At 38.4% G+C, this 12,121-nt stretch overlaps 1 protein-coding gene and 1 long non-coding RNA gene across 5 annotated transcripts in view; both read right to left on the reverse strand.

Annotated features, from left to right (window-relative positions):
- Positions 1–1,584: 1,584 nt before the first annotated feature.
- Positions 1,585–3,034, reverse strand: LOC116381985 (uncharacterized). The gene is made up of 3 exons (XR_004212699.1): positions 2,835–3,034; positions 2,657–2,714; positions 1,585–1,740 (listed from the first exon to the last, which is right to left on the reverse strand). It is a non-coding gene; the product is annotated as an uncharacterized LOC116381985 (long non-coding RNA).
- A 4,573-nt stretch (positions 3,035–7,607) lies between these two features.
- nfatc2a (nuclear factor of activated T cells 2a) overlaps positions 7,608–12,121 on the reverse strand; it is a 19,305-nt gene continuing 14,791 nt past the window's right edge. For all 4 annotated transcript variants that reach the window (XM_031845250.1, XM_031845249.1, XM_031845248.1 and 1 more), the window contains exon 10: positions 7,608–9,752. In XM_031845250.1, the coding sequence (XP_031701110.1) occupies positions 9,697–9,752 (56 nt within the window). In that variant the 3' untranslated portion in view covers positions 7,608–9,696. The remainder of the gene's footprint in view (positions 9,753–12,121) is intronic.

A 12,121-nucleotide genomic window follows, 5' to 3' on the forward strand; every position in this document is an offset into this window, starting at 1 on the left:
CACTTCGGTTCACTGGTTGTAAAAAACAAATTGGCAACGGACAGAATCCAAGATAGTGATGGCCAAAATGTCAAACTTAGAGCTTCAAAACCACAGTCCACAAACCAATAGGTGATGTCACAACGACTACGTCCACTTCTTATGATCTAGATTCTAGATCAAAGCAGTGGACCACTTGGCTGACCGAAATTATCATCCCCAAAGTCACGTCGCTAGTATGTTATAAAAGGTTTGCCAATAACTTACTTTTTATCTCTGTGCAGGGACAGAGCTCCACAGGTGTTGGTGGGTGAATCTTTGGACGGGCCAGGTTGGCTGTTTACCCTGCTTAGCTAGGAGAACCACGTCCAGCTCTGTACTTTGCTTTCATGTCATATGGAAGGGTAGATATGGAGAAGACAGCTCAAGATCTACAAACAACTCTAAAGTTGTGATGGTCAAGTCAGAATTAAAATACTGTGCATTGGCAATATGGCACAACAGGCATTAAATTAGGGTTTAAGTGCCCTTAACAATAAACTTCTGACGTGAGATATTTGTTTGTTGTGGTTCTTTGCTTTTAGGCACTTCCATACGTCGGAGCCTCTCAGTGGTTATGATTATTGATGAGTGGGACACTGGTAATTATGGTAACACCAACAGGACGTGAACAAAGCATTAACACAGACATGAGATTGATATCAACCTTTTCTTACCGTCATGAAGATGGAGTTTATTTCAAAAATGTTCTTTAATAACTAAATAAATCATAAGACAAAGAAAGCAATTTAGAATATAAAAGTGGTGTAGAGACATCCTGGCATACTAACGGTTTATAGTGAACTCAGTCATTTATAGATAAATGGGGTGAGCTCTTTCATTCGTCTGTGAAACTGCAGAGAAAGCCAAAAGGAAATAGAATGTTATTATTTACAGCTCCTGGATTAATAAGTAATTAACCTCTGCGACCCTAGACACAACAGTGGGTCAGTTTTTAGAGCCTCATGTCAAGCTTCGTTCAAACTTACCTATTTCACATTTTAGTGGAGGTGGTAAAGATTCCAACAGGCCTATTTAGGTCATAAAAGCACAAAATGATGCACAGAACTGTTGAATATTTCTATTGGTAATAACTGAAGCAAATTAACTCGGCGTCTCTTGAGTTTGAATATTTCACTCAGTTCAAGCACTGGAACAAGTGAATAAAGAATATATATTATACAGTGTAAAAGCTCACTAAGGGAAGATCGAAGATTTGGAAAATATTAGGAAATAGAACATGATAATCCACAGCACTTGAATTAATTAGGAATTATCTAAATTAATTATCAATTATAAAGCAGAATGGGTTAGATCTGCTTACACGTTCAACTCAAGCTACAAGTTTTTCCCCCCAATTGTGAAATGTAGAAATTGAACCAAGCCAAAGTCTTTGCTTATTTGGTTAATTTACGACAGATCATAAATTGCATCATTACAAGCCATTTCCCCAAAATAACTAACATGCAACATGCTTTTTGTGTTTCTGGAGAAAACTGAAAACCCAAAAAGGTTTTTAAAAGAGACAAAAAAAAAAAAAAAAAAGATTCATAAAGCTGATTACATTTTTATATGGCAATTTTTAAAGAGTCATACAACTTTTATTTGGTGTAGCCAAACAAAGAAAAGTCACAAAATTGAACAATCAACAACTTGAATGGAGTCGACTCTTAAAATACACCCGTGCCTCTGTGTGGTGCTGATGTGTTTGAGTTGTGGGTACTGTATGGGGCAGAGACAGATCAAGGACCACTGTTAGCGTGCAGATAGATAGTAGTTGGTGAATGGTTTTGTTTCTGAGATTTCTGAAACCACTGATGGCACTTTCATTCTCCTCTGAGACATGGCTGTAGCTGAGTACTTGTGAGCTTTGAGAGGAAATGAAGACAGAGATCTATGTAATTTGTCTTACGGGCAGCATTTCATACTGAACCTCCAAAACACTCCCTCTATAATTAGATGTGATATGAGATTATACATATTGTGAGCAAACCCCTTCACACCATCAATATCATACTGCTTCTACGGAGTTGTAAACAAACAATGCACAGATATCCACAATGATAGAAAAAATAAATAAAGTCATGTTAATGTACGAAGCTTTCATTTTCAGATATTCACAGTTGCATTATTTGATATCAAGAATGAACGTTCTGGATAACTTTAACATAATTGTTATATGGAAAACGTCAGCAATCCAGCCCAATTATGACAAGTCTGAAGGGAGCCATTTAGGCATTTTTGGATATCCAGAACAGAGATCCACAATACATCTGTGAATATAAGCAACTGCATTGTTTATAGGCATAATTTTAAATTGTACATATCTGAAATTGCATATTTACTAGTCATAAAGGCAATTATGGATATCCATAAGGATATTTTTACATGATATCATAATGCATTTTCATTATACAAAATTACATTATGGATATCTCAAATGGATTGTCATTGTGGATATTTAAAATTTAAATTATGACTAATAATTGGATTGTAGATATCTGAAATGGCAGTTTTTCCAATCATTTTTGGAACAAAAGAAAAAAGAAATTATGAATATCAATGGCAAAAGTGACATTTTAAGGAAATTTTAAGCAGCTCTCCATGATATTTCTTAGCTGAAATTAATTCCACTTACTGCAAGTTCTGTAGTAAGCTCCCACCAGTCTGAAAGGACATGTCATCACACTCAACTCCTAAAAAGGAACACACAGAAAGTTTCCTTTTATCAAAAAAAGTTTGAACCTTTTGAAGTCAAACTACCCAGATAAAGCTAGTAGTTTACTTTAATTGACAGGCATCCATTTGTGGCTAACCTTGCAAACATGATTGGTGATCACCAAGTTGTTCAGCAGTCATGGTTCAGTCAAAAGGTTTGAACCCTGGTGTGCTACTAGACAAGCAGGATAGGGAACAGTCCACATTTACTTGTGATCAAAATATGAGCAAAAAACAAAACCAGGCCAACTTTTCCAAAATGGGGTCAGGTTGCAGGGCAGAAATCTGAAGGTCAGGCAGGCTGAACATTAAGCTGGAAAGCTAAGATGGAAACACAAAACACAATCTGGAAAGGAGTTTGTAGAAGTGGGTGGGTATATGCTGACAGGGCTGATGAGGGAAAGTGGAAACAGGTGAGTGGGTGAATGACAGAGTCAAGTGGAAAATTGTGAGGGCATCTGGTGGATCGATGGGGATTGGCAAGGTGTCCTAAGAAATGCATGGCCCTGGGGGAAGTGAGCAAAAGCTGGGGCAGACTGAGTGAAATGAAAACAAATGAGGCAGACATCGTGACACAAAACCACAAATGTCAAACTCACCGTGGCCCTGGAAAAGTTAGTGGTTCACCAAAGTCATTTGGATAGATCGCGTGAACATCATTTTGTGCCAATCCATGCAGTAGATGTTAAGATGATTCACTCGGTAAATGGAAACTTTTACTTGGCAGCGGTCTGCAGACCTTCTGCTGTAGTTCATGAATACATATAAATGTACAAAATCTGTATATGAAATGTATATCCATCCGATAATGTGTGAGATACTTTAGTCTCAAAGTGGTGTACCGATCAATAGACTAACTGACCTTGACGTCTCCAGAGGCACGCTGAGCAAGAGCTTCTTTTCAGATCACCCATTCCTCCATCAACAATGCAATATCACAATAACATACTGTATGTTTTGTGTGAGGGCCGAGGCTGTTACGATACACATGACACAATGTTCTCAAACTAGTCGACTACTTTACCTGCAACCACACATACACCTACCTTTGATTAAAGGCAACACACTGCTTGTGGTAGTTGTTGAAAGTAATTCTGGGAAACGCATGTTGAGGGGAACTGAGATATTTATATCTGATTGACTGAATCTGAGCGTGTAATTATTACTGCAGTAACACATCACTCTGCAGTGATCTAACAGCATATTTAGATTAACAAACCAATGAGATCTTGTGATTTACTTGCCTTAAAAAGATGCCCTTACATAAAACCAGATATTTTATTATTTATTATGAATATCCTGCCAATTACTCCCTTGTCAGGAGTGGACTGCAGTGAGAAGGAAGCATTATGTAAACGCAGGAACTCTGACACTGGCGCCGGTGGAGAGAGCTAAAGAAATGATCTATGGAGCAGTGTGTTGCTTGTGTTGTTGTTGGTGGGCGGCAGCTGTATTTACCACTCGAGCCTGTTGTTTCCTCCGACTTAATGAGCATCAGGGCCACTTCAGAGCTGATGTCACCGTTCACCTCGAAACAGGAGTGGGACTTCAACATCTGGTTCTGATGATAATAATAATAAACCATTACAACAGTTTGGACAGCTCTCTGCACTCTCTGCTTTAGTTTTGTCTCTGTAAAATGTAAGTGAAAGTGTAACATTTTATCACTTGACATTTGAATACTAATACAATAGAATTGAGGCTGCAATTGTGACATGTTGTGAGTTGATTTGGGGATGTAGCTTGTTGTATAGCTAATTTCGAGTCTAATCAGTAGTCATCATCACTACAGTGTTTCTGTCCTTTGTGTGTTACCGGTATCCTGATGTGGCAGTCCTCCAGCAAAAGGGAAAGGCTGTAGCCATTGACTATTTGATATGTCATAGCTGGTCAGACCCATAGACCGTATATGGACATAGTCACCGTGACATCACCCATTGATTTGTGGACTACGGTTTTGAAGCCTCGAGTTCGGCCAAGGCTTTTGAATGGAAGGCTGGATCTTGAGCTTTGGGGTATGACACATGTGCAGTGTAACTGGGACATGTGTTACATGTGTGGGAAAATGTTGAATAGGTTACATAAGACAGAGATAGAAATAAAGGGATGTTGTCTTCTTACGTGCTCTTTAGTTGCGCTTGGCCTGACAGAACAATTTGGGTACACTCAAAAGGTCGTCTACAAACAGAAAGCATTTATTATTTATAGTATTTTATGAAGGATGTTTTCAATAATTGGAGAATTGCAATTCTCACTCATAAAGTAGGCTACTATTGACACCCTCAGTGAAACAAATCCTCTTGTTCAATGATCGTGTGCCGGCTAGTGAGTCCTTCAGTAAGTGCAGACCAGATTTTACGGCGCATGTGTTGTGTCCAAAATTACATGATATTGCGCTGAACCGAACATCACTTTATGAACGGCTTTATTGTCTATTTTATTCTAAATGGGACCATCGTTTTTTTATAAAATGAACATCACGTTGCATTGATGGAGACAAAACTAGTGTTAGAGACTATGAACTCATTAGGAAGATGTTTTGTCTCTCATTGATATTGAATGTGGGTTAATAAAAATGACTTGTGCCTGACTAATGTTGCTCCCTCACAACAGCCCACAATCAAAGGGCTTTACAATCTGTACAACATACACAGCTCTCTATTAACACCCCTTTCCATGCCGGTCCACACTAAGACATGTTGGCTGGTTAAGGTCATGATATTAGTAATAAAATGCACCATTATGTTCCTCAGACTGGTCCCCACAAATGCACAATTTGCTTTCAAAACACACAAATGACTGTGCACCACCAGCTGAAGATAAAGACGCTCCACAGTATTTGTCAAATGTGTATTTGTGCCTTTGTCTGCTCCTTTATTTGTGCTTCCTCCTGATCCAAAAGAAACTGTGGCCTGCTGAGGCAGTATAATAACGGCTTTTTTATGTCCTCAGAAGTCCCAACAATGGGTCTGCCTTTAACAGACTCATTATGTGTCCACACAAATCTCTTTTAGAATTTCATTCCAACTTATAAAATGGTTGAATACGCTGCAGTTGTTGAAATGCTAAAATGTCTTCAGAAAAGCTAAATAAAGCATACAGCTGTTTTGTCAAAGAAGCTTTTGTAAGCTGCTGACATGTGCTTCATCGCATTCAATTTGCAATACTGACTGCATTTTCCAGTTCAGTGGTTAAAAATACACTGTGTTGAAGTATTCCCCTCTGTTCTATAACGTGCCTCAGTTAAAGTCTCTTGATTGCAGTGGAGTGCTGCTGAACAGCTTCTAGTGCTTCTGGATCACATTCACAACTTCTTGTCTCCCCCTGCAGGACATTAGCGGAGCTCACCACTCACTTTTAGTTTTCTCCTGCTACACTAGCTGTCACTATAATACAGGGTACGGACATACACTTGTACACACAGTGTTTCCATGCATATCTGCCTTTTCATCATTAATACAAACGGTTCATAAGGACTGATCATCAGACCTGAATTCTCCCCTCTGAGTACATTTCCCTTACTATGTTTCTCATGGGCCGAGTTAAGATCATGTTAGAAACTTTACCACAAAATGATTGAGAAACGGGTTGCATATTTCTTTTATTGAAACAAAGACAGCAGAATAAAAATAACATCATACAACTCTAAGATTGACATATTTAATCATTGCCTTAATTTAGATTATGTTTTGATGCAACTTTCCTCAATCTATACTCCCACCTAATAATTCAATAAGACTGCCTACTTTAGCGTTCAGAAGGCGGATTTAAACACCTGAAGCCCAGGAAACTGACTCATGTCTCTGAAAAAAAATGATGTGGAGTTTTTCTGGAGTGTCTGCAAATGGACAATGTCATCTTTATTCCACACAAACAGCCCGTTATACTGTTGCTCTGCAGCTGACCACTTTTTAAAAAAAATCTTTATTCCTCAAGACACCTGAGTGGTGGAGTAAAAGGTTGGTAAAATGAATAATACAGCCAGTTCAGCTTTACACATGGGTCATTCAAAAAATCTAAATTCATGTGGAGGTTTTCATTTACAGTTGAAAAAAAATGTAGCCGTTGTGGCCCGTGAAACTTGAGGCCCTTTTGTGTCCCGATGAGCTCACTTACTTTATTTAATAACTCAAGAAGCGAGCTGAATGGAATGCCAAGCTCATCATGTATTTCATTCTTGCTCGATTTCACACAGTAAATCTGTATGCGCTCCGAACTCATTGCACCATCCAGTGCTAAAGGGCGCGTGAGTCATCGTGGCATCTCTCTACGGGTGGGCTGTATGAGACAGCTCATGCAGAGAAGCCCACGTGCTGCTTTTTTTTTTTACCCATGGTGATGTCATAAGCAGAGACTTCCTGAACACAAGGTTCATTCACAGAGTCCTTCCTCCGACACGGGGACGAAGCACCAAACAAGCTGTCTCCATAGCAACTACAGCCTCCGGGGAGGGGGATGGAAGCCCCCTTCTAGTTATTTGTTATTTAAGGGAGGAATGGGGTTTGAAACTGTGTGTGCACTGTACACAGACATGTGTGTCTATGTAAATAGCACATCATTTTACCGGGTTAAACTACTTTTATGTTGGATGAAATAAATGATAAACAAACATGTTGAGTCTCCCATGAGTCTGTCTGTTCAGGACAGGAGGGGAGCTCTTGATGAGTCACTGTCTACTGTGGGTCTACTCAATTTTAATTTCCCTCTCATAATAGGGAGCATAGAGAGTGAAGAGACACCTCTGAGCTGTCTTTACTGCACAGACTAACAGCACTAACAGACCACATTATGTTCTCGGGTCAGGTTTAATATTCATTCATCCATGAGAGTAACTGCAGAAGAATAATACAGCACAACAAAGACAATCAGGATGTATATGGTTATTATTTATTGCTACTCTTAAGGATACAAAAATAGCATGAAAGAGATTTTTTTAAGGCGGCACAAAGTCTAGTAGACACAAAAACAACAAAGAAAATAAAATAAGACCGTATTAATAACATTTTCATTACCAATGATTTCTTTAAAGATTGTAAAATAACAAATGCAGAAACAAAAATATAACCTAGACTTAAACATTTTAGGTAATGTATCATAATTCACTTCAGAAAAAGTTTTACATTGTAACAAAACAAATAAGATATGATGATAACTAGAACTTTGTGTAACATATAAACACAAGACATGTAAAAGATAGTCAACAAATTGTTTCTATTTTATCATAAGACGTGGACAATTACACCCTAATATTTACAGAAAAGGGGAAAAAATATTTAATATAGATTACATTCAAGAGATATTAAATGCACTGGCTCAATGAGAAATATTAATAGATCGATATTAGCTTTACTAATATTACAAAATAAAATCTTATTTTATATCAAATAGGTGCATTTCGAATAAACAAAATCGAGATTCAGTCTTACAGTTTCCCTTAATTATGTGTTTTTACCGCTTTACTTCACTTGCAACATTTTTTTCTTTACAATCATAGAAAATGGCACTTTGCACTTTCAATATACTCCAATTCACTCAGTGAAATATTGTTTTAAAACATTCCCGTCAAAGCTGTATTAGCACATGAGTTATACACACTGTGTTCCCCTACTGTGCTTACAGTGTGTATGAAATACAATGACATCACATTGCTCTTACTTCAGAAAGCATGAAGTTTCTGCATAGGCAGGCGTCGAGTATAACGATTGTCATTATGGATAGACTCAAAATTCAACTATACACAAAACAATACACACAGTATAAGCTTTGGAATATTTTGTTTGAGACTGTGGAAGCAGCCACATATGTTATTACAATAAATTTTAAGAGTAATACATATAAAATAGACAAAAACACTGGATTAAAAAAAGCAAGAAGGCCGTCTTGAAATTTTAGGGTACAAAATCTCTTACTTAACTTGCACGAGCCAGACTTCAGATACATTTAAAAATTATTTTCAATGCAAGATTTGAAAAAAAAAAAAAAAATCAACTCAAGCAAAGAAAACATTTTAAAAATGTCGACCCATGCTATCACTGTAGCATGGCAGGCCTCTGTGAAGCCACTTTGGCATTATAACCTGAATATAATGCAATATATATTTTATGAATATAAAATGGTACATTATTCATATGACTCAAATATTATGTAAAAAAGTAATAACATTGACCCCGTTATTGGAAACAGTGCATATTAGGAGGTGTCACAATAGTCCTTTGAATATGGTTAAGGCAGTGTGCGCTTCACTTCAATCAGAAAACGGCACTAAAAATGAGATGATCAGCATGTAAGCTTAGGACAATCTTTTCATGTAAAACTGCATATTTAGTCACACACAGTCAACACATTTTGTGCAAGAAGAATAAAACAAAAAGATGAGAAGCTTTTGGCCACAAGACATATTTGATATAAAATATTTGGGCTGAATCTTTGGAATGAGATCAAGCTATTGACCAACCAATTTACTTGAAATAGCAAATCCACAAATTTAGAACGGCTGCATGTTAAAAAACAGTCATTCACTAGAAAGAGGCAAACAGGTGTGAGTTCATAACCTGAAGAGTACGGCTAATGCTTTATTTCATTTTATCTCTATTCCTCTGTAAAGCTAACTGCATCCAAACTTTAACAGAAAATAAAATATAAAAAATAAGGCACATTCACCTGTTGTTTCCATTTGTTGGAAACCTTCTGGGTGTCTGTGGCAGACGTTATGGGTCAAATGCATTCTTCCGTTTGCCAAATGGAACTGTTTATTGCAAGAAAACATCCAAAAGCAAACACAGCAGCCGGGAGCTGATATTTCTTTCGCTATGGCTAAAGAAAATGAGGAAGAGAAGGTCTGATTGTTGGTGGATGTGCGTCACCTCCCTGGAAGGTTGAAGACCGTGTCTGTGTGTGTGTGTTTGTATGTCGGAGGGTGCGGATGGGGGTATGTTGTAATTTCCTGCTTGGGTCCGTCCTCTATGTCTGCCCTCTGGCCTGAACGCCCGTCAGATCCTTTCTTATGATCTCATTCACTGTAAAGCAAAGAAGGAGAAAGATGGTGAACAGTGGATTGATTTAAGCAATTTTACAATAACGTTCCAAAACAGAGTTAAGACAGCAAACGTCAAAAAGTTAAATTGATTACATTACTGAAATACTGTTGACATGTACCTTATGGTCTGATTGACATTTCTGTGCAGGGCATTGACGGAGGATGGATAAAGGCTGCATTAATGTTGAGTAACCACTAGAGGTAGAGCTATGCAAGAGCCTATGACTGATAACTCCCTGTTGCCCGGATGATTTAAAGTGTGTGTATCCACATCAACAAAAGAGGACGGTTGAAATGGAAACTTTTGGTGTCATGGTTCCAAAAATAGAATCATGATGTACAGTGGAGGGCATGAAACCTTTGTAATGCATTAAAAATACATTTCTGTTTTTAATAACCGATATCCTTTATATCTGGCAACATGTATTTGAAGCTTTGTTGTGTACGAGCGAAAAAAATAACCACTGACATCCAAGTGGTGATGTATAGAGGAAGTGTAACTACCTGTGACTGCTCACCTCTGTTTAAACACAGTCAAAAAAAAAAAAAAATAAATCACACTTTCAACAGGCAGTTCTGCAGGAAGGACTGTAGAGTATGTGAGACATGTCATCTCTGCAGATATGCCACACCGTCTGTGTGTAGCTGTGATGTTTATCGGCGAGCACAGGCCTGGAAGCCTACTGTGTGTGTACACTGGCACTTGGAGACATTATAGGCTGGTGCCACCGCTTCCACCATGCCTCGGGGAACTCATTAGGGTCGATGAGTAATAGAAGTATTTAAATGTGGGCCAAAAAAGCTTTTTGCCTGTAACCAAGCCATCACAGAGCATATTGTGTCCGTAATTTTGTAACCATGGTAGCGGGATTGGGTTATTCAACCAAAGTTAAAAATGTTAAGATCTGAAAATCGGTAAACATTGGCGAACACATTTTGCGATAGTTTTGTTGTGTATTAAGTTACGTATTAAGTATCAGTTACGCTTATTTGTTTTCTTGCCATGAGTTAGATAAAAAGATTGATACCACTCTCTGTAAACTAAATATTAAGCTACAGCCCCCAGCAGATTAGCTTAGTTTAGCATCAAGACTGAAAATGATGGTAAAAGGCTAGCCTCGTTTCTTGTTTGAAAAGAAACAAACAATAACTAATGTATTAATTAGTAAGCTTGAGAAGTTATTGTAGCTGATTTTAGTCAGGCTAGCTGGTTACCCCATTTCCAGTCCTTGAGCGAGGCTAAATTAAGCGAGGCTAAGTTGAGCGAGGCTAATTAGTTTCTGGATGTAGCCTCATTTTCAATGGACTAATATGAGAGTTGTATCAATCATCTTATCTGTTCTAACTATTGGTAAGGAGGCTAGTAAGGCAAACTGTTAAACTCAATAGGATGAATGAAAGATGAAAACTTTTAAGCTATCAACAGGATCGGCCATTGAAAGAACGTCCAGCTGTTCAACAACACTGAATATCGCTCCCTTGCACTGCCTTACTTTAGAGATTGAGGGACTTTATTCAGTTGGGTCGCGTTTGCTCTATTTAAAGCCTTGATTGAGAGTCAAAGGGTGCAACTATTAAAACACATGTTAAATGAAAGCAGACACCGTCTCACCCACACAACAGCATCTCTAAGCAGATGAGAGAGTGTTACGGGCAGAACAGCTCACCACAAAGCAACTTCAAAAGGTGATGGCATATGTTTCTAAAAGACTAGCAGTTAGGACGTGCAAATAAAAAGCATATGGATCCATTTGGTCCCGGAGATAAAATATTGCTTATAATTGAAATTATGAAGTAGTAACTACAACTGCAGTGTTATGAAATCTAATTAAGCTATGAGACAGATATCCTCTTCTATCCAACAGACCAATCTTTGTCTGTTTCTCTTTCTCCCTGATCATTTGCAGATGTGAAAGAGAAACAACCCATTACAGCAGCTCAACACTGGCCACATTTTATATAGCCAGAGCAAAATCAGAGGGTTGCAGAAACTACAACAGCAGCCAAACTGGGTGCTCTGCTGTCGTCACAACATCAGCGTCCCTGTTTATTTTAGTCTGTAGTAGAATTCCCTCTGACACCTAATGCCTGAAAGAAACTTTCATCTCCCAAACGGTGCCACAGGATTTTTCCGGAGCAATAAAAAAAAAGCTCAGAGAAGCAGCAGGAGCGCCGCAGTGGGGCAACATACAGTGGGGCTTTGCTGAATCTAATGAAGGGTTGGCACGGATCGGCTATTTGAGGCTGGCCCGGGGAACACTCAGGCTAGTCTGTTCAATAGGTAAGTGTCTGGCTCCTGAGTTCTGCACCAATGAGCTGCACTGTTTACCAACTGGGAGGGGGGGGGGG

This window comes from Anarrhichthys ocellatus, unplaced genomic scaffold, assembly GCF_004355925.1.
Source record: "Anarrhichthys ocellatus isolate YVR2014 unplaced genomic scaffold, GSC_Weel_1.0 scaffold5, whole genome shotgun sequence".
NCBI lineage: Eukaryota > Metazoa > Chordata > Actinopteri > Perciformes > Anarhichadidae > Anarrhichthys > Anarrhichthys ocellatus.